The sequence below is a fragment of the Nycticebus coucang genome, chromosome 8, assembly GCF_027406575.1.
Source record: "Nycticebus coucang isolate mNycCou1 chromosome 8, mNycCou1.pri, whole genome shotgun sequence".
Taxonomy (NCBI): domain Eukaryota; kingdom Metazoa; phylum Chordata; class Mammalia; order Primates; family Lorisidae; genus Nycticebus; species Nycticebus coucang.
Genome location: NC_069787.1, coordinates 86530448 through 86554137, shown reverse-complemented (window position 1 = coordinate 86554137; position 23690 = coordinate 86530448). Strand labels below are relative to the sequence as shown.

Here is a 23690-nt window from a genome sequence, read left to right as displayed (position 1 = left end):
GATTTAACAATAAAAAAAAAGAAAAAAAGAAAATTTTCAAACAGAAACGCTGAAAGAATTGCACAGTAAGCCCTACATAACTGTCACCTGCATCCTATAACAACAAATAGTTTTCTATATTTTATCACTTATCTATCAATGCATCTTTTTAACTTTGCATTCTAACTTTGAAAGGCCCTTTCCCCCAACATTTGCATTGCTCCTTCTCTCTTTTGGCCGTCTATTCGAAGACTATTTCCTCAGAGAATCCTTTGCTAATACCACACTGTTAGGTCCCCATTCATTTATTGTCTGCCTTCCCCTCTAGAATGAGTGCTCTGGCAGGGAGGGACTTTTCCTGTTTTGGCATCAGGACAATCCCTGGCAGAGACTTCAAGTTGTCCACCAACATCCAGTCTCCTTATGGACGTTATAGATGGCAAAACTCCATCTCTATCCTCTTAGGTTCCTGCCTAGGCCTGAGAATTAGATTAATAGGAAAAAAGCACTCAAATTTGTTTAATAAGAGTTTCACATGGCATAGGAGTCCTTATAAGGAAATGAAGACTAGAGAAGCAGTTAAGAATCAGTTACTTAAATACTAAATTAGACAAAGAATAGTACAGTTGACCCTTGAACAACACAGGTAAGAACTGCATAGATATATTTACATGCAAACTTTTTTCAATTAAGTTGGAAAACTTTTTAAGATTTGCAACAATTTGAAAAACTTGTAGGCAACCCACAGCCTAGAAATACTGACAAAATTAAGAAAAAGGTATGTTATGAATGTATAAGCTATCTGTCTGTTCACGTGTGAATCAGCTGTTTATGATTTTAGTAAGCCTTCCAGTCAACAGTGCACCATAGCATCTAAGTTTGTGGCGAGTCAAAAGTTATATGCAGATTTTTAACTGTGCAGGGTGGTTGAGGGTCGGTGCTTTCAATCCGTGAGTTATTCAAGGGCCAAATGTAAGTTGTGAAAATTTGATAAGGCTAGTGTAGTTTATAGGCTAGAAAAGTAGCTAGAAGGATAAGTTAGTTTAAAACTTGTTTGTACAGAATTCCTTCAATCTTAACTTCTTCATCCCTGATAAGAATGGTACATCTTTCATCTCCTGATTTTTATAAACAGCACAAAGATCAGAGTGATCTCTTCGCACAAGCTGTTTTGCAAGTACCTTTGACTTAAATAGCGAATATACCAGAGTGGTATTTTTTTTTTTTAACTCCTTTAACACCTGTAACGCTATTTTTTTCCAGCCTCTTTTCTTGCTTGTTGTGACATGTAACTGATCCAGTAAGGCCAGTGAGAAGGGAAGAGAAGTGATTAATGTCCCATCCAGGATTCACTCTTAAAAGGACTTTGTGTGTGCTCACCTGCCTTTGATCCTGTTCCCGCTGCCTGGATGGGAGGAGCCTCTGTGCACCAGGTGCCCAGGTTTTGCAGTCAGCCTCTGCAGCTTAAGTACAATCTACACCTGGTGTAGAGACATATGATTTCCTCTAGACTGCTAACCTGCACCTTCTGTGAGTTCCTCATACTCAAGTCAGCCTCCATCCAACCCCACATTCAGAAGTTTCCTGAATCACATTGTTCTTCCTCCTTCGGGTGTGTCAGCAGTGTTTTGTGGCCTTATCTTTTCTGTGCTTCTAGACATATTCCCATTTCTTTCCCAGGCCCTCTTCCCTGACAGTTTCACTGCTGATCTCTCCCCATTCAACCCCAGCATCCTTACATTAGCTCAGTGACTGGCAGAAAGCTTTTCTTCCATTCTTCCAATCATTCCATCATTCCAAACCATATCTGCATCTGATACCTCTGGAGTTTCTCCGGGAGTGAGCCCTGTGCAGACCAGAATGCTTCTCTGCATAAACGCACCCTCCCCTCCTCACTGTCTTTCATAGGCACAGAGGCAGAAGACAGCGGGCTTCCAGGGGCTCACTGTTTGGCCCCCAGTAGCTTCCTGTTAGCCATAAAGAATTCCTGGTCCTATGGAGCACCCCACAGGCTATAGCCAGGATGTCCTTTTGGGAATTCTCCCATCACATTTACATTTCAGTGCACTATCACCGAGCCCCCATCAGTGTGTCCTGCCCCCAACTTTCTTCATGGAGTGCTTTGTAATTCCTGATTCTAAGTCCAATCTCTTCCGTGCACAAATGCTATCTCATTTGGACAAATCCTATTTCCCTTTCTCGATGCTATTCCTCCTTGGTAATTAGCCTAAATAAGTTAGGTGGGTCACATGTCCCCTTTTTCACATGGGCGTTCCCAGCCCTGTGCTACAGCCCTGTCTTTCCTGCTCCTGTGGGCATCCATTGTTCCTGTCTCAGGCTGCATTTCCAGGCAATCTCATTGTAGATCTCTTTTCTCCTTTTCTTTTTCTTTCCAGCACTATTGCAAACCTCTGTGGTATCAGTACACATGGTCTGTGTCAGTTAGGAAATGTGATCATTTTTCAATGTATTCTAAGGCAAGAACCATTAGAAGCAAATAGTTTTGTTCTGGGGAGGGGTGTAGCAGTTGAAAATATAAATGGTTGACAGAGGCATTTCATTACATAAGGGCTTCATTCCAGTGGCCTTCTGAGGATTTAAAGGGAAAAAAACAGTCATTACAGTGGCCTTTGAATGGAGCCAGTAGTGAGGGAAGTGGAAGGATGGGGACCCAGGAGAGGCCATGGCAGGCCCAGCTCTGTTCAGTAGTCACCTTGAAGCAATGAGGACCTAAGTGGGAAATCCTTGTTTTTATGTGAAATCTTCCAATTATGAAATGTTAGAAACTTGATATTAAATTTTTCAAATGTTCAAGACCAAATAAGACAAGTCTGTGGGCAGATTTGTTCCAGGGCCTACCAGTTTATGTCTTCTCTGTCACACTAAAAGCCTAGTTCTTTTTTATTTATGTGTTAGGACTTACATTTAGTACAGTTATTTTTCCTATTGTTACTGCTATATCAAAATTATCATTTTCCTGGAAATGTAGGACTTTTTGATGTTATTTTATAAAGATCATATGGCCACATTTCCCCTAGAGGGGAGTTTGTTTATAAAAGTCATTGGAACAATAACGTTTGGCATATAAAAGTTCACATTATTTGTAGTTCACAGTTGTATTACTCACGGTATCTCCATTCTCCAACTCCTCTTTGTTTTGAATCTCTTGCCAGTGGGGTGTTTGAATCGGCAAGCGGGTTTAACACATGTTCACTGAGTGCCTGCTTTGTACCAGGTGACGGGTGCAGGCCAAGAGCCAGCTTTCATGGGCTAAAACAAGTGAGTGGGCATGCTCATTTCTAAGAGTGGCAAGTGGTCTTAATCGTGAAAAGGGAGCGGTGGTACAGCACCGCAGAGTGGCTTGGGGGGTAGGAGAGGAAGATTTGGAATGAGACAAGTATCTCTTTAAAATGGGAGGCTATGGAGGAGCTCTCTGAGGAAGTGGCCTTTGAATGGAGCCATGATTTGTGTGTAGTCACCCTTGTGAAAATAGGCAATGACCACCCAGGTAACAACATTGAAGATGTAACTATCCTGAGTAGCACCACCATGGCACACCAGGAATGAAGGAAAGCTGGATAGTTTAGGTGTAATGAGCAGGGACAGAGGAGGCTATAGGTGAGACCAGAGGAAAGGCCAGATTCTGGCCCCACAGGCTCTGTGGGCCACAGTAAGTCTTTTGGCCTATACTCTAAATGCAGTGAGAAGTCATTCAAGGTTTTAAGCAGAGAAGTGATGTGATCCAATATAAGTTTTGGGAAAAAAAAAATCACTGTGGCTCCTGTGTTGATTATAGGGAGCATTGTCACTGGGAGCATTGTCACAAGTGGAGCATTGTCAGGGAGCATTGTCACAAGTGGAGCATTGTCAAGTGGGACATTTGGTCACTTCTCAGGTTGCTGTCTCAGACCTTCTCCACCCATTGGTGACAGAATCCATCCAAGTGTCTAGAGATAAGAAGAGCAGAAGGTGACATAGTCAGGCCCAGGCTTTCCCACAGAACTCAGCGTCTTCATGTTCACTGTTAACACATCCTTCTCTGTGGCTTCTGAAACTTTGTTGTTTCAGTAGAATTATGTAAATCTCCTTCTGTTTTCACAGTTACGGCTTTTAGAATGAGCTATGTTTCCCCTTTCTTTAGTTACTGACATGGAAACTGTCATTTCATAATGCACATGAAAAGTATGTTATGAAAATTGTGTGGATAGTACAGGAGGCCCAGAAGTCAGGCCAGTTTGATCTATCTGTGACTTTCAACTTCGTTTCAGATTTTTTTTACCTGATACTCTGGTCTGTAATATGTAGACTTTTATACCTAAATCAATAAAGGTAGCAGCAAGTTTTTTTTCTCTTTAAATCCTCACATTGAAAAATATAATATGCCTGGGATTAAAGGAGATTGAAGAGTACCCTCACTTCTGAAGGAAAAGGGGCCAACGTCAAGGCTGTGGGTGATAGTGTTTGCTTGGGCTGTGTCCTTTGCGGTAACCACCATTCATGAATTTAATGATGTTTTCTTTTTTTTTTTTTTTTGGTATTGTTGAGGATTCATTGAGGGCACAAAGAACCAGGTTACACTGCTTGCATTTGTTAGGTAAAGTCCCTCTTATACTTGTGTCCAGCCCCGAGAAGGTGAGTCACACACTGTGACCCCCAACCCCCTCCCTCCTTCCCTCTCTTTGCTTTTCCATTCCCCCTCCCCCCACCATGTACTAGGTCATTAATTGTCTTCATATCAGAATTGAGTACATGGGATTCTTGCTTCTCCATTCTTGTGATGCTTTACTAAGAATAATGTCTTCCACTTCCATCCAGGTTAATACAAAAGATGTAAAGTCTCCATACTTTTTAATGGCTGAATAGTATTCCATGGTATACATATATCACAGCTTATTAATCCAATCCAGGGTTGGTGGGTATTTAGGCTTTTTCTACATTGTGGTGATTGTAAATTGAGCTGTGATAAACAGTCTAGTACAAGTGTCCTTATGGTAAAAGGATTTTTTTCCTTCTGGATACATGTCCAGTAATGGGATTGCAGGATCAAATGGGAGGTCTAGCTTGAGTTCCTTGACAGTTCTCCATTAATTCCTTTCAAAAAGGTTGTATTAGTTTGCAGTCCCACCAGCAGTGTAAAAGTATTCTTTTCTCTCCACATCCATGCCAGCATCTGTAGTTTTGAGATTTTGTGATGTTGGGCATTCTTGCTGGGGTTAGATGATATCTCAGAGTGGTTTTGATTTGCATTTCTCAAATAATAAGGGATGGTGAGTATTTTTTAATATGTTTGTTAGCCATTCATCTGTCTTCTTTGGAGAAGGTACTATTCATCTGTCTTGCCCATCGATATATGGGACTGTAGGCTTTTTTTCATGGGGATTAATTTGAGTTCTCTGTAGAACCTAGTTATCAAGCTTTTGTCTAATTCAAAACATGCAAATATCCTTTCCGGTTGTGTAAGTTGTCTGGTTATTATCTCATTAGCTGTACAGAAGCTTTTCAGTTTAAATACCATTTATTTATTTTTGTTGTTGCAGTTGCTACAGAAGTCTTCTTCGTAACGTCTTTCCCCGTGCTGATATCTTCGAGTGTTTTCCTATGCTTTCTTTGAAGATTTTTTTCATTTCATGCCTTAAATTTAGGTCTTTTATCCATCTTGAATCAATTTTTATGAGTGGAGAAAAGTGTGGGTCCAGTTTTAGTCTTTTACATAATGGATATCCAGTTCTCCTAGCACCATTTATTGAATAGAGATTCTTTCCTCCAGTGTATGTTCTATTTGGTTTATCGAAGATTGGGTGACTATAAGATGTTAGTTTCATTTTTTGGTTTTCTTTTCAATTGCAAATGTCTGTGTCTCTATTTTTGTGCCAGTACTGTACTGTTTTAACCACTATGGCCTTGTAGTGCAGCCTAAAGTCTGGTATGCTGATGCTCCCAGCTTTGTTTTTATTACCAAGAACTACCTTAGCTATATGGGTTTTTTTTCTAGTTCCATACAAAAGGAAGAATTATTTTTTCCAAGTCTTGAAAGTGCAATGTTAGTATTTTAATAGGGATGGCATTCAATCTTTAGGTTGCTTTGGGAAGTATAGACATTTTAATAATGTTGATTCTTCCCAGCCATGAGCATGGTATATTGTTCCATTTGTTAATATTCTCTGTTATTTCTTTTCTTGGGGTTTCATAATTTTTTTTATAGTAGTCCTTCACTTTTTTTGTTAGGTATATTCTGAGGTATTTCATTTTCTTTGATGCTATGGTGAAGGGGATTGTGTACTAAATTAACTTCTCATCTTGGCATATACAAAGGCAACTGACTTGTGGACATTGATTTTATATCTTGAGACATTACTGTATTTTTTGATGACTTCCAGGAGTCTTGTGGTTGAGTCTTTGGGGTTCTCTAAGTATAAGATCATATCATCAGCAGAGAGGGAGCATTTGACCTCCTCTGCTCCCATTTGGATTCCCTTTATTTCCTTGTCTTGCCTAATTGTATTGGCTCGAACTTCCAGCACTATGTTGAATAGTAATGGTGACAGAGGACAATCTTGTCTGGTTCCACTTCTAAGTGGAAAAGCTTTCAGTTTTACTCCATTCAGTAAAATATTAGCTGTGGGTTTGTCATAGGTAGCTTCAATCAGTTTCAGAAATGTGCCACCTATGCCTGTACTCTTCAGTGTTCTGATTAGAAACGGATGCTGAATTTTATCAAATGCTTTTTCTGTACCTATTGAGAGGATTATATAGTCTTTGTTTTTGCTTCCGTTGATATGGTGAATAATGTTTATGGACTTGCGTACGTTAAACCAGCCTTGCATCCCTGGGATGAAACCTACTTGATCATGATGTATGACTTTTTTGATGATAAGCTATAATCTATTTGCTAGGATTTTGTTGAGAATTTTTGCATCTATTTTATTAGTGAAATTGGTCTGAAGTTCGTTTTAGTTGGGTCTTTTCCTGGTTTGGAGATCAGGGTGATGCTTGCTTCATAGAATGTTTTGGGGAAGATTCCTTCCTCCTCAATTTTTTGAAATAACTTCTGCAGTATGAGAATAAGCTCTTCTTTAAAGGTTTTCTAGAATTCTGGTGTGAAGCCATTTGGACCAGAGCATTCTTTTTTTAGGGGATATTTTATTGTTTCTTTGATGTCAGTGCTTGAAATTGGTCTGTTCAGGAGATCTATTTCTTCCTGGCTAAGTCTAGGGAGAGGATGTGATTCCAAATATTGATCTATTTCCTTCACATTGTCAAATTTCTGGTCATAGAGTTTCTGTTAGTATTCAGAGATAATCTCTTATATCTCTGTGGTATCTGTTGTTACTTCCCCTTTATAAGTTCTGATTGAGGTTACTAGAGGTTTTACTTTTTAATTTCTAGTTAATCTGGCCAAAGGTTTATCTATTTTATTTATTTTTTCAAAAAACCAGCTCCTTGCTTCATTAATTTTCTGAATGATTCTTTTGTTTTCAATTTCATTAATTTCTGATTTAATTTTTGATATTTCTTTCTTCTGCTGGGTTTGGACTTAGATTGTTCTTCTTTTTCCAATTCCATAAGATGGCTTGTGAGTTTGTTGATGTTCTGTTTTTCACATATAGGCATCTAAAGTGATACATTTTCCCCTCATGACTGCTTTTGCTGTATCCCACAAGTTTTGGTAGCTTGTGTCTTCATTGTTATGCTCAAGGAAATTAATGATTTCACCTTTTATTTCTTCCTATACCCAACTGTTATTCAGCATAAGGTTGTTTAATTTCCATGCCTTTGTGTGTGGTTGAATGTTTTTGTTGGAGTTGAGAAGTTGTGATCAGAGAAGATAAAAGGTAAAATTTCAGTTCTTTTTATTCTGCTGAGGTTTGTTTTGTGTCCTAGGAAATGATCAATTTTGGAGAATGTTCCATGGGCCAATGAGAAGACTGTATATTCTTTAGCTTTGGGATCGAGTGTCCTATATACATCTATCAAGCACAGTTGTTCTAGAGTTACAATTAAGTCCCTTGTATCTTTGTTCAATTTTTGTTTGGAGGATCCATCCAGGTCTGTAAAAGGAGTGTTAAAGTCCTCTACTATTATGGTGTTATGGGATATCATGTTGCTCAGACTAATTAAAGTCTGTCTCAGGAATCTGGGAGCATTTAAGATGGGAGCATAAATATTCTGAATTGAAATGTCTTCTTATTCTATTTTTTCCTTGATGAGTATGAAGTGAACATCTTTGTCTTTTTTGACTTTAGTTGCTTTAAATCTACTTGTATCTGAAAATAAGTTTGCAACCCCTCTTTTCTTCTGAATTCCGTTTGCCTGAAAAATTGTCTTCCAACCCTTAACTCTAAGTTTTAATTTGTCCTTTGAAGCTAGGTGTGTTTCTTGCAGACAACAAATGGATGGCTTGTGTTTTTTAATCCAATCAGCCAGTCTGTGCCTCTTCAGTGGGGGATTCAAACCATTAACATTTATTGAGATAATTGATAAGTGTGGTGGCATTCTAGTCATCTTATTTTTTGAAAGTCCATTGCTTAGCTTTATCCATTGCATCATTGTAGAAGCTAAGTTTTGTCTTTTAATGTTTGGGTGCTTACTTTGCTGTTGATCCATTGTGATCGTCAGTGTGTAGAACACGTTGAAGTATTTCCTTTAGAGATGGTCTTGTTGTGCAAACTTCCTCAATGTTTGCAAATGAGTAAAATATTTGATTTCTCTGTCAATTTTAAAGCTTAGCCTAGTAAATACAGAATTCTAGGCTGGAAATTGTTCTGTTTAAGTAGATTAAAGGTAGATGACCATTGTCTTTTGGCTTGAAAAGTTTCATTAGAGAAGTCTGCAGTCACCCTGATAGATTTGTCCCTGTAGGTCAATTTTGGTGCTTAGTCCTGGCAGCCTGTAGAATTTTTTATTTCATCTTGACTTTGGACAGGTTCATCACCATGTGTCTTGGAGAAGCTCTATTTGAGTTGAGGCAACGTGGGGTCCAAAATCCCTCTGAAAGGAGTGTGTTAGAATCTTTGGTGATATTTGGGAACTTTTCATTTATAATACTCTCTAAAATGGCTTCCATTCCTCTGGGGCACACTTCTTCCCCTTCTGGGATACCTGTAACTCATATGTTTGAATACTTCATCAAGTCCCATAATTCTTTCAGTGAATGTTCTGTTTTCTCTCTCCTTTTTCCTGCCTCTTTAACTAAGTTATCTCAAGAGCTTTATCCTCTACCTCTTAGATTCTTTCTTCTGCATGGTCTAATCTGTTATTGATACTTTATACTGCATCTTTAAGTTCCCTAATTGACTGCTTTCATTCCTTTAGCTCTACTATATCCTTTCTATAGTCTTAATATCATTCATATCATTCATTTCTTATTTGATTGTTTTTTTGGATTTCCTTTTGGTTATTTTCCACTTTCTCAGCAATTTCCTTCATTGTTTTCATCATCTGTATTTCAAAGTCCCCTTCTGTCATTTCTTTATAGGTGGAATCTTCTGCAGTAGCTAGCTCATGGGCCCTTGGGTGGATTGTTCTAGTCTGGTTTTTCATGTTGCCAAGATTTCTGTACTGATTGTTCCTCATGAGTGTTTTCTTTTGTCTGTTTCCTTGCCCCCAATTGTCCTTTCACTTCCTCTTGCTTTTTAATTTACTGTGCTGTGACCTAAGGTGTTGTTGGGTCCTTTTGGTACAGGACTAACAGAATGAGAAGACTGAAGATCAAGAAGGGAAAAAAGATTAAAAAAAAAAAAAGAGAAAGGGAAGGGGGTGAGTAAAAGGGAATATTGACAAAAAGAAGAGAGGCACAGAAAGAGGGAGATGGTAGTAATAAAGATGTACACTAGGGTACTTTGACTCACACTTTAAAAACCCCCAATCTCTGGGGCCAACATCTCTTTGCCAGCCTGAGCAGACATAGTAGTATCCCACCTCCACCAAATAGAGAGGGAAAACAAAAATACCACAAATCAAACCAAAATAAATAGAAAACCTTACAGGATGAAATTGGGGAGGAAACCAAATAACAGGGGTTTTATTATTAACAATGGCAACACTGGAAAATTATATTTACACTACAAAAATGAGCAAGAAAAGAAAATTCTAATGGGAAAAAGTTGAAATTAAAGAAAAATAAATAAAGCAGTATATATGTCTTGCTGAATATTGTCTGGGCAACAGGTGATCTTCTGGGATCTGAGATGCTAATCAGACTGCTGATATAGCTATATGAGATGGAGACGGGAGGCCTCTGCTGACTTCTTTTTTCTCAAACCCTGCAGGGTTGAGAGCTTGAATCTCTCCTCAGCACACTTAAAAGACACTTTTTTTTTTATTAAATCATAAAAACATAGATCATGTATACATTAATGCATTTATAGGGTACAATGTGCTGATTTCATACAGAATTAGGAATGTTTACATCACACTGGTTAATATATACCTCATCTCGTTTACTTAATTATTGTGTTAAGACGTTTATACTCAGTGGTTCTCAACCTTCCTAATACTGTGACCCTTTAATATAGTTCCTCATGTTGTGGTTACCCCCAACCATAAAATTATTTTCATTTCCATATAATTTTGATGTACTGCAGCAGGGAAGAAAAGGTGATCAAGGTGGGCGGCGCCTGTGGCTCAGTCAGTAAGGCGCCGGCCCCATATGCCGAGGGTGGCGGGTTCAAACCCACCCCGGCCAAACTGTAACCAAAAAATAGCCAGGCGTTGTGGCGGGCGCCTGTAGTCCCAGCTACTCGGGAGGCTGAGGCAAGAGAATCACTTAAGCCCAGGAGTTGGAGGTTGCTGTGAGCTGTGTGAGGCCACTGCACTCTACCGAGGGCCATAAAGTGAGACTCTGTCTCTACCAAAAAAAAAAAAAAAAAAGAAAGAAAAGGTGATCAAGGGTATCCATATAGGGTCAGAAGAGGTCAAACTTTCACTCTTCGCAGATAATATGATCATCAAACACCAGGTATTCTACTTCAAAACTCCTAGAAGTGAGCAAGGAATACAGCAGCGTCTCAGGTTACAAAATCAACATTCATAAACTGGTAGCCTTTATATATACCAACAATAGTCAAGCTGAAAAAACAGTTAAGGAATCTATTCCATTCACAGTAGTGCCAAAGAAGATGAAATATTTGGGAATTTATCTAACAAAGGACGTAAAAGATCTCTATAAAGAGAACTATGAAACTCTAAGAAAAGAAATAGCTGAAAATGTTAACAAATGGAAAAACATACCATGCTCATGGCTGGGAAGAATCAACATTGTTAGAATGTCCATATTACCCAGAGCAATATACAATTTTAATGCAATCCCTATTAAAGCGCCACTGTCGTACTTTAAAGATCTTGAAAAAATAACACTTCATTTTATGTGGAATCAGAAAAAACCTTGAATACCAAGACATTACTCAGAAGTAAAAACAAAGCAGGAGGAATCACACTACCTGACCTCAGACTATAGTATAAATCAATAGTGATCAAAACAGCATGGTATTGGCACAAAAACAGAGAAGTAGATGTCTGGAACAGAATAGAGAACCAAGAGATGAATCCAGATACTTACCGTTATTTGATCTTTGACAAGCCAATTAAAAACATTCAGTGGGGAAAAGATTCCCTATTTAACAAATGGTGCTGGGTGAACTGGCTGGCAACCTGTAGAAGACTGAAACTGGACCCACACCTTTCACCATTAACTAAGATAGACTCTCACTGGATTAAAGATTTAAACTTAAGACATGAAACTATAAAAATACTAGAGTGCAGGGAAAACCCTTGAAGAAATCGGTCTGGGCGAGTCTTTTATGAGGAGGACCCCCCCAGGCAATTGAAGCAGCTTGAAAAATACACTACTGGGACATGATCAAACTAAAAAGCTTCTGCGTAGCCAAGAACACAAATAAAGCAAGCAGGCACCCCTCAGAATGGCAGAAGATATTTGCAGGTTATGTCTCCGACAATGTTTTAATAACCAGAATCCACAGAGAACTCAAACATATAAGCAAGAAAAGAACAAGTGATCCCATCTCAGGCTCATCAAGGAACTTGAAGAGAAACTTCTCTGAAGAAGACAGGCGCACGGCCTACAGACATGAAAAAATGCTCATCATCTTTAATCATCAGAGAAATGTAAATCACAACTACCTTGTGATACCATCTAACTCCAGTAAGATTAGTCCATATCACAAAATCCCAAGACCAGAGATTTTGGCATGGATGTGGAGAAAAGGGAACACTTCTACACTGCTGGTGGGAATGCAAATTAATACATTCCTTTTGGAAAGATGTATGGAAAACACTTAGAGATCTAAAAATAGATCTGCCATTCAATCCTATAATTCTTTTACTAGGTATATACCCAGAATACCAAAAATCACATTATAACATAGATATTTGTAGCAGAATGTTTATTGCAGCCCAATTCATAATTGCTAAGTCATGGAAAAAGTCCAAGTGCCCATCAATCCACGAATGGATTAATAAATTGTGGTATATGTACACCATGGAATATTATGCAGCCTTAAAGAAAGATGGAGACTTTACCTCTTTCATGTTTACATGGATGGAGCTGGAACATATTCTTCTTAGTGAAGTATCTCAAGAATGGAAGAAAAAGTATCCAATGTACTCGGCCCTACTATGAAACTAATTTATGGCTTTCATACGAAAGCTATAACCCAGTTATAACCTAAGAATATGGGGAATGGGGTGATGGAGGGGAAGAAGGGGGGAGGATGGGCAGAGGGAGGGTGATTGGTGGAATTATACCTATGGTGCATCTTACAAGGGTACATGTGAAACTTAGTAAATGTAGAATATAAATGTCTTAACACAATAACTAAGAAAATGCTAGGAAGGCTATGTTAACCATTGTGATGAAAATGTGTCAAACGGTCTATAAAACCAGTGTATGGTGCCCCATGATTGCATTGATGTACACAGTTATGATTTAAGAATAACAAATAAAAAGAAAACAGTCTGGCTATTCCTTGAAAAGGTTAAACATAGAGTTAGCACATGACCCTGCCATTTTACTCCTAGGTATATACCCAAATGCACTGAAAACACATGTCTACACAAAAACTGGGACATAAATGTTCATAGCAGCGTTATTTATAATAGCCAAAAAATGAAAGCATATCTATTGTCCATCAACTGATGGACAAATAGTATGGATAAATAGTATTTGGTCTATCCATACAAGAGAATATTGAAATATTTATCAATGAAAAAAAGTACTGATACATGCTACAATAAGGATGACCCTTAAAAACATGTAGGGCGGCGCCTGTGGCTCAAGGAGTAGGGCGCCGGTCCCATATGCCAGAGGTGGTGGGTTCAAACTCAGCCCTGGCCAAAAAAAAAAAAAAAAAAAACATGCTAAGTAAAAGAAACCAGTCACAAAGGGTGACATTTTGTGTGATTTCATGTATCTGAAGTGTCTACAATAGGCATATCCTTTGAGATGGAAAACAGATTAGCCTGGAGGGGGGGCATGGCAAGGTGACTACTAGGGGACATAGGATTTCTTCTTGGGGTGATGAAAATGTTTTAATATTGTGGTAATGGGTGCATGATTCTGTGAATATACTAAAAATTACTGAATTGTACACTTGGGGTAAGTTGTATGGTATAGAAATTATATCTCAATAAAGCTGACATAAAATTTTGAAATATAAAAAGGTTAAAATATAGGATTTCCTATTTATACCTTTTTATAAATATATAGAAACAATAGTTTCCTTCCTATCTGTTTAGTCAATAATGATTTGAACACAGACAAGATTAAAGTGCTCTTTCGTGTCCTCTAGAAAGTGGACTTTTCCTAAATAAGTGATAAGTAAACAGGAGTATAAAGGAACATATCTCTGAAAAATCAAACTATTTCTACATCCATTGACTTGCACACATTCCTGCAAGTATATATATGTGTAAGTTAGATATACATGTGCAATACACATTGATCCTCTACTAATTACAGACCATTCTTTTCTGTGGATGAATGCATCCATCAATGGATGAACAGATAAAGAAAATTCCATGGGTATACACAATGGATACTATCTAACTATAAAAGAGAATGAAATTCTTTCATTTGTGGCAACATGAATGAACCTGGAGGACATTATGTTAAGTGAAATAAGCTAATCACAGAGATAAACACCACAAATATTTGGTGGTATAAAAGTTGATCTCACGTGGTAGAGAGTAGAATAGTGGTTAGTAGAATAGTGGTTACTAGAAGCTTGAAAGGAGAAGAGGAGATGTGGGGGGATGAGGTGGGCTTGGTCATTGGGTACAAAGTTAAGTTAGCTAGGAGGAATGAGTTCTAGTGTTCCATTGCCAGTAGCATGACTATATTTAGCAATAATATGTTGCGCATTTGAAGGTAGCTAGAAGAGAGGAATTTTAACGTTTTCATCACAAAGAAATGATAAATGTATGAGATGATGGACTTGCTGATTATCCTAATTCAGTTATTCCACTTGATTCATGTATATTGAAACATCACAGTATATCCCATAAATATGTACATTTATTATGAGTCAATTAAAAATAGAATAAAAGTTTTTTTTCAAAAAGAAAGGACTGAAGACCTTTTCCTGATTTTTGTGCTATTTACCTTGTTTGAGCTACTTGAAAAGGATGCGTTCAAAAAATAGTGAGATTTGTGCTCAGACTGCTGCTCTCATTATTAAGCCATATTTTTACTGTATTTCTTGAGGAGTACTAACACCATCTTTGATGGAATTTAAATAGTCTTGTTTGTTAATTTTCAGCTTCCTCATGAGGATCCTGAAATTTTCGATGTTTCGTCCAAGTGTCTGTCTATACTGGTTCAGCTGTATGGAGGTGAAAACCCAGACAGCCTGTCTCCTGAACACATGGAAACTTTTGCTGACTTGCTAGTATCCAAGGAGGACATAAAGGAGCAGAAACTTCTGTTGAGGATACTCAGAAGAATGGTGAGTTCACGCACAAACTTGGGGGTATGATGGGTAACTTCAGTGGCAGGTACATAGACAGTGAGTAATTGTTTCTTGGACCTAATTTCAAAGTTCCACCAAAGTTGTAAGAGTAGTAAAAGAATTCTAATGTGAAGGCAGTAGATGATCTAATACTGGGGGGAGGTTGGGGAATGAGGGTTTGGGGAGAGGCGAGGAGGCATGTTACATAAAGGATGGTCATCAGATGTTGGTTACTACTGTGTGGTACTCCCTACGTTAAGGACTTTTGGGTTATCTCATTTAATCCTCACAACAATCCTCGAGGTCAGCTCCAGTCATTATTCTCACTTTACAGGTTAAAAATTAAGGCTCACAGAGCTTAAGTAGTATTCCCAAGTCCACCAACCAGGAAGTGGCAGAGCTGGTGTGGAGCCCAAATTGGATTGCCCCTACTCAGACTCCTTCCAAGTAGCTCACCCCAGGCTGCTGCTCTGCCTAGGACTGATCTGGATTCTGTAGACCAGTGGTTCTCAACCTGTGGGTCGCAACCCCTTTTTAACAATGAAAATACCTTGCGGCATTAGGAAGGTTGAGAACCACTGCTGTAGACATTCATAAAGCCAAATTTGAGTAAACTTTCATCTAGATTGGTACCTGAGAGATTCATTCTTTCATTCATGGATAAATAAGTAACATGGAAAGCTGTACTATGCACAAAGCACTGCACTAGGGATACTGAAACAGTAAGAAGTGGTCTTCCTGCTCCCTGCCCTAAGGATCTCTAGCCAGAGAGATTCATAAATAACCAGCATCATCACAAAGCAGAAAGCAATCTGTGCTCAGCCAACAAAATGCCACAGGACTGCTCCCTCTGGGGAGGAAGTTGTCCAGACATGTTTAAACTGGATGCAGAAGGATGTGTTGCTATTCATGGAGCAGGAGTAAGCACAACCTGAGCAAAGGCCCAGAAATTCATGGAGCCAGATTGGGAGGACATAAGAACTGGGTCAGGAAAGGCCAGAGAGTACCAAGCATGAGCTTTACCAGCGTTTGGAGTTTGGACATTATTGTTGGAGTAGGAAATTGTGGTCTTTGAAACAAAACTGTGGTGGCAACATTTCTTTTGAATTCTAGTTATCCTTACTGTGGAAAAAAAGCTTTACCAAAGTACCTGGCATCAAATAGATATTTAGTGAATAAGCTAAATAAGGACTATCCATTAAATGTAACTATTTCATTATTGGCAGCTATTTATTTTTGCTCTTCAGTCCATATGGGAAGCTCATGTTGATGCTGCACAGACACATAGGTCAGACTTAGAAAGACCATCAAAGACATTTAGCGAGGCCACGGTCGGAAGCATCAGTTTCCTCTGTGGTAGTAGCCTTGCCAAGTTTCTGAGTAATGGATGAAAATGGATGTGCAGGTGGAGAGAGGACAGGACATTGACTGATATAAGGAATGATATCAGAGATTTCCTGTGACTTTGAGGAGAACCCTCTCAGGTCCAGCTCACCAAAGATAAACAGGGACAATCTAGAATTATTACTTGCCATCAGAGGTTGGATTAAGGAGGACTGATAAATGCATTCTCTTGACTAGAAGAAACTAAGGAAGGCTAGACAAGCTTCTTGAGGACCTACCTCACAGGGTTTTCATTAAGAGCTTACTCTGACCAGGAGCACATATGAAAAGAGAGACTTCCAAGCTGGTGGGGCTGTCTTGAAGCCCTGATAGAGGAGTGCCCTCCTGTGCCCCAAACTGAGCAAGCCTGGATGGATCCAGAGAGGGTGACCCTAAAATAGGATTGGCTCCATAATTTACAGTAATGAGCATGTCCATGTCTGGCAGATTGCCACTATTACAGAATCGTTTTGGAGAATCTTGCAGATACCTCCCTCTGAATCACAAAAACTGTCCTAAATTCTTGACATTTCTGTGTAAAGCCCCAGTGTTGTGATACTAGCTTTATTTGGGGGAGAGAAGGAGGAGCTGCAGATCAAACAGAGGGTATTTGGCATACCTGCCTGATGGGATTCTCCCTGGCTGCCTGAAACCCAGCTGTGAGGGAGGTGGTAGTCCTTGGGCAGCTGCACACATTTCTTATCCTGTAGGCTGAAGCCATCTTGAAACCTTTAAGAAAAGAGTTAAACCCAGCATCTAGGAAGCAGAAAGATATTGGAGCTTTGATAATATATTACGGACTTGCTTTTTTAGTATTGGACTGCCTAACTATGGGCTGTTCATTGTATGCAAAAAATGATTCTCTGTCTGATCAAGCCACTGCAAGTTGGGTTTCCTGGTACATGTTACTGAACTCAACCCTAATAATGCTGCTTTGAGGTATTAGTGAACCAGCCTACTGCTCAATTGCTATGACCTTAGGGCTAGTGCTATAAATATGAATCTAGGATAGTAACTTTCTAAAGCCATGATTTTTGCTAACAAAAGGAAGTAGATGCTTAATTTCTGTTAATGGAGGTGGGATGTGTTTTGCCCCGAGAGTGCTCTTCCTTCTTTAGTCTGTATTTAGAACATCCGGAGAAAGTTGAGGAAACCTAACGATTTAATTATCTGTTGTAATTTACCAGAAAGTTGGAGGGTTTTATAATCTTATTTTGTACTTTAGCTTTAAAAATGTGACAGAAATCTTTCCAGTATCTCCCAGGTTTGCCTATCCCCTAAACTGATAGCAGTGGGAGTTTTCCCCGGATAATGATTGTAGATTAGCTACTTGTCTCTTAATTAAAGCTAGCTTACTCCAACACACAAAATATTGACTACATGTGGAACCACCACAGAATTGTTCTGTACCTGAAATTGGCTTAATGTATGCTATTGACTTCTCTCTGAACGCAAAGCAATCCAGGGAGGGTGATTGTGATATGCTGCTGCTAATGCCCTATCATCCTGTCACCCAGCAGAGGTGGCAGGAGTACAATTTGGGATAACTCCCTGAAGGTGATTAGTATTACAGAATTTTGAAGATTTATTATAAATATCCATTTCTAAGAGGCTCTTTACCCTATGGCCTTCTGAAAACCTTTCTGTGCTCACTACCATTTTCCTTCTAAAGTGTCACTCCACACGAGACTGAGTATAACATAGCATTTCTTCCTGTGCAGAGTCTTTGCATCTTTAGAGAGACCAGGTTAGGAAGCGAGGAATTCTGCAGTCACTCTTTTTCTGTTTGAGGATCAGGTTGAATTAGAATCAAAAGAGACATAATTTCTACTAGAAAAGTACAGAAGGAAGTACTCCTTAAAGAATAACAGAAAGGCAAAATGATGCCCCTCTCCCGCCTGTCACTTTTCTTTGTGTTAAGACCTTCTATTCTTGACTGCTTCAACAATACAAAAAAAAAAAAGGGAGAGAAAGGATGAAGATTGGTGTGAAACCAGTGACATTTTAAAGAGAAACACGGTGTGCCCAAATGAGTAAAAAGTAAATGAAATCAGTTTCTGTGAAATATGGTCCCTGAAGATTTTCCTGAAACTCTTAAGAATATCTTTCTTGAATTCATACAAACCCATTTGTAGTTCCACTGGATAACCATTCTCTGCCAGGAATTGCCATAGGGCTCACAAGTTAATTTGGGGATTCTTTGAATGATTGTCTAGAATTTTTGCTTTATTTGCTAAAGAGACATTCCTGAGATTTTGAGCAAGACAGATTCAGGAAGCAAATGGCTAGTGGAATAGAGTCATTTCTAGCCGGTTCCTGTCAGGATTTCAGTGTTGCTGTCAGCAAAATAACAGTCCACGTCCAGAGCCTTGAGGAAGGATATAGATCTTCACCATAAGACCACAGGTCACAGGATGTACATGTGACAGACAGCATCCTTCAGATCCACTCTGAGCATGTCTCTTTTCCCCCACACATCAGCTCTCCCCAGTCTCCTCCTGTCTAGGCTTTTTGCCATCCCTTCCCTTCCTAGTTCTCAGTCTGCTGTTTGTAGCTCCTGGGAAGCACAATTTTCTTTCTGTTCTGACTTTTTTTCCCAAGAGATTCAGTTCCCCCACCCACTTCCTGTAATCCCAGCAAATAAAATTTGTTCCCTCCTTTCTCTCTAGAGCCTGTGCTCTTTTTTAAGCTCCCATTGCCACTGATACTTTTTTATTACAAAATGTTTCAAGACCACAGAAAGGCTCAAGTAGAATGATCACCTTTGTAATCAAAATTGTTGATTGGTCATGGGATTAGAGTATAAAACATAAATAAATAAAAGCATTAGTATCAGAATTGTTACCATTTTACCATATTGCTATGTGCATATATGTCTGTTTTCTGAATCATATGAAAGACCTAATGTTGGGCAGCGCCTGTGGCTCAGTGAGTAGGGCGCTGGCCCCATATACTGAGGGTGGCAGGTTTGAACCCAGCCAAACTGCAACAAAAAAATAGCTGGGTATTGTGGCGGGCACCTTTAGTCCCAGCGGCTCGGGAGGCTGAGGCAAGACAATCGCCTAAGCCCGGGAGTTGGAGGTTGCTATGAGCTGTGTGACACCACAGCATTCTACCGAGGATGATAAAGTGAGACTCTGTCTCTACACACACACACACACACACACACCTAATGACACTTGACCCCTAACCACAATACCATTATCAGACCTAAGAAAATGATTTTGTAATACCATTAAAATCTAATTTATGTTTAATTTTCCCTATTTGTCAAAAAATGGTTATAATAGTTTTTGGTTTTGAGCCACAGTCCAATAAAGCCTCAAATACTAAACTTAATTGTTATTTTCTTGTTTGTTTATTTATTTATTTAGAGACAGTCTCATTTCGTTCCTGAGGCTAGAGTGCCATGGCATCATAGCTTACAGCAACCTCAGACTCTTAGGCTCAAGTTATCCTTTTGCCTCAGCCTCCTAAGTAGCTGGGACTACAGGCACCTGCCACTCCACCATGCTTAGATTAACTTTTTCTATTTTTAGTAGAGACAGGGTCTCACTCTCACTCAGGCTGGTGTTGAACTCCTAAGCTCAAGCTGTCCACCCACCTCAGCCTCCTGGAGTGCTGGGATTATAGGCATAAGCCACTGCGCCCAGCCTTTTTTTATTTTTTTCTTTTAATCTAGAAGAATCTCTATGTTTTTTTCCCCCTCCTATTAAATTGACATTTTGAAAAGCCCAAATTAGTTGCGAAATTTCCCACATTTTGGACTATTGTGATTATTTCTTCATGATATTTTGTGTCAAAATATCCATTGGTAGTAGCCCCTCGTATCATACCATCCATCAGGAAGCAGACACACTACTGTTTCATACATGAGGACGCAGCTAATGCCAGTCTGCTTCACTTACGTGACACTCAGATGATTGCTTTGTTACGGTGGTGTCTGCCACATCTCACCAACATGCAGGTGCACATTTCCCTTGCAACTGTATAATCCTTGGAGAGAGACATTGGCACTGTGTGAAATTCCTATTTCCCACATTGAGAACATTTTAGAGCAAAGGATAAAAACTATAAAAATGTGATGATGTTTATGGAACCAAAGAAATTGTTAATTTTAAAACCTGAGTAAGGGAATATTTAAAATGTAGAAAGGCCCAATCTACTATTCTTGGTAACAGATATAATAACCCTCAAAGAGAAAGAAGAGCTGCTGGAAATACTGCTTCCTTCTATAATATAATCATTGAAAATCTACCCAGTGGAAGTTGTAAGTAAAAAGCTAAGTCCCTAGCTTTTGCTTTATGTTTAATAGTCTCCTAACAACCAAAAGTGTACCGTGAGGGGTCATTTATTAATTCAAACCTTAAATGTTTCCATTTATGAGGAATTATTATCTGGTGCAGACGATACTGACTGTTAAGTTACTGTGTTTTGCCTTCTTGCTGCTTACTATTAGTTTTTGAACATTGTCAAAACTCACTGCAGTTTTTGTCATGCAGAATGCTGCAGATTCTCCTGGCAATTTGGGATTTCTTTAAAGATATGCTTTTAATAAAACCATTCTCAAAATAATGAGCATTTAAAGCATGTTAAGTATTAGAATGAATATGTTTGAAAAATACTTTTTGTGGTTGTAAACAGCAATGAGAATGTTCTAGAAGCCTTTATGAATAGCCACATTAAATGTTTCTAAAGTTTTTTTTAAATAATACTTTAAATATAACTTTTCTTTATTCAACCTATACTAATCTTAAAAAATAAATTCCGTCCACTGAAAGAAATAATAACTAATATCTATATTAGATTCATAGGAGTATGTTTCTTTCTTGAAAAGGATTGTTTTCGTATAGATAGGCTATATTTAAAACAAATAGCCAGAGCTGACTTTTAGGGTTTTAGTTTTTAAATAATCACAGAAAAATCTGAAGATAAAATATTTTAGTTGATATTTAAAATATGTATCCAAGAGACTATTTTAAATTTAAGCTGTTAAATAAATTGAATTTAAAGGTATAAAATACGATATTTTCTTGGTTTTTATGAACTGTGTATTAGTGTATTGAGTTCAGTCAATAGAACTACTTGACCAGGTTTAGGTATATGATTTTGTATCCCAGGAGTTATTTTTGTTGTGGTTATTCCAGAGTAAATGATATTGGAAAATCAACCCTTAATGTAGCTTCATGTAAACTGGCTTTATGCTTAATAGTTAGGAGACTATTAAACAATTATAGTCCTAATGGTTGTTAGGAGAATATTAAACAATTATTAGGTATTATTGGTAAATAATGACAAAATGTTTGGTTGGGATTTGATCTCAAAATATAAAAATAGATTTATTTTGACTTTTTTTTTTTTTTATTGTTGGGGATTCATTGAGGGTACAATAAGCCAGGTTACACTGATTGCAATTGTTAGGTAAAGTCCCTCTTGCAATCATGTCTTGCCCCCATAAAGTGTGACACACACCAAGGCCCCACCCACCTCCCTCCTTCCCTCTTTCTGCTTCCCCCCCCATAACCATAATTGTCATTAATTGTCCTCATATCAAAATTGAGTACATAGGATTCATGCTTCTCCATTCTTGTGATGCTTTACTAAGAAAATGTCTTCCATGTCCATCCATGTTAATACGAAGGATTTAAAGTCTCCATTTTTTTTAATAGCTGAATAGTATTCCATGGTATACATATACCACAGCTTGTTAATCCATTCCTGGGTTGGTGGGCATTTAGGCTGTTTCCACATTTTGGCGATTGTACATTGAGTTGCAATAAACAGTCTAGTACAAGTGTCCTTATGATAAAAGGATTTTTTTCCTTCTGGGTAGATGCCCAGTAATGGGATTGCAGGATCAAATGGGAGGTCTAGCTTGAGTGCTTTGAGGTTTCTCCATACTTCCTTCCAGAAAGGTTGTACTAGTTTGCAGTCCCACCAGCAGTGTAAAAGTGTTCCCTTCTCTCCACATCCACGCCAGTATCTGCAGTTTTGAGATTTTGTGATGTGGGCCATTCTCACTGGGGTTAGATGATATGTCAGGGTTGTTTTGATTTCCATTTCTCTAATATATAGAGATGATGAACATTTTTTCATGTGTTTGTTAGCCATTCGTCTGTCGTCTTTAGAGAAAGTTCTATTCATGTCTCTTGCCCATTGATATAAGGGATTGTTGGCTTTTTTCATGTGGATTAATTTGAGTTCTCTATAGATCCTAGTTATCAAGCTTTTGTCTGATTGAAAATATGCAAATATCCTTTCCCATTGTGTAGGTTGTCTCTTTCCTTTGGTTATTGTCTCCTTAGCTGTACAGAAGCTTTTCAGTTTAATGAAGTCCCATTTGTTTATTTTTGTTGTTGTTGCAATTGCCATGGCAGTCTTCTTCATGAAGTCTTTCCCCAGGCCAATATCTTCCAGTTTTTTTCCTATGCTTTCTTGGAGGATTTTTATTGTTTCATGCCTTAAGTTTAAGTCCTTTATCCATCTTGAATCAATTTTTGTGAGTGGGCAAAGGTGTGGGTCCAGTTTCAGTCTTTTACATGTAGACATCCAGTTCTCCCAACACCATTTATTGAATAGGGAATCTTTCCCTCAAGGTATGTTCTTGTTTGGTTTATCAAAGATTAGGTGGTTGTAAAATGTTAGTTTCATTTCTTGGTTTTCAATTCGATTCCAATTGTCTATGTCTCTGTTTTTGTGCCAGTGCCATGCTGTCTTGAGCACTATGGCTTTGTAGTACAGACTAAAATCTGGTATGCTGATGCCCCCAGCTTTATTTTTGTTACAGAGAACTGCCTTAGCTATACGGGTTTTTTTCCGGTTCCATAGAAAATGCAGAATCATTTTTTCCAAATCTTGAAAGTACGATGTTGGTATTTTGATAGGAATGGCATTGAATAGGTAGATTGCTTTGGGAAGTATAGACATTTTAACAATGTTGATTCTTCCCATCCATGAGCATGGTATGTTCTTCCATTTGTTAATATCCTCTGCTATTTCCTTTCTGCGGATTTCATAGTTTTCTTTATAGAGGTCCTTCACCTCCTTCGTTAGGTATATTCCTAGGTATTTCATTTTCTTTGAGACTATGGTGAAGGGAGTTGTGTCCTTAATTAGCTTCTCATCTTGACTGTTATTGGTGTATACAAAGGCTACTGACTTGTGGACATTGATTTTATATCCTGAAACATTACTGTATTTTTTGATGACTTCTAGGAGTCTTGTGGTTGAGTCTTTGGGGTTCTCTAAGTATAAGATCATGTCGTCAGCAAAGAGGGAGAGTTTGACCTCCTCTGCTCCCATTTGGATTCCCTTGATTTCCTTGTCTTGCCTAATTGTATTGGCTAGAACTTCCAGCGCTATGTT

The 23690-nt window shown here is 38.5% G+C and overlaps 1 protein-coding gene across 4 annotated transcripts in view; it reads left to right on the top strand.

Moving 5' to 3' along the window:
* The window catches only part of ULK4 (unc-51 like kinase 4), a 663197-nt gene that overhangs the window by 506542 nt on the left and 132965 nt on the right, over window positions 1–23690 (top strand). For all 4 annotated transcript variants that reach the window (XM_053600787.1, XM_053600785.1, XM_053600786.1 and 1 more), the window contains one exon: window positions 14754–14939. In XM_053600787.1, coding sequence (XP_053456762.1) covers window positions 14754–14939 — 186 coding nt within the window. The remainder of the gene's footprint in view (window positions 1–14753; window positions 14940–23690) is intronic.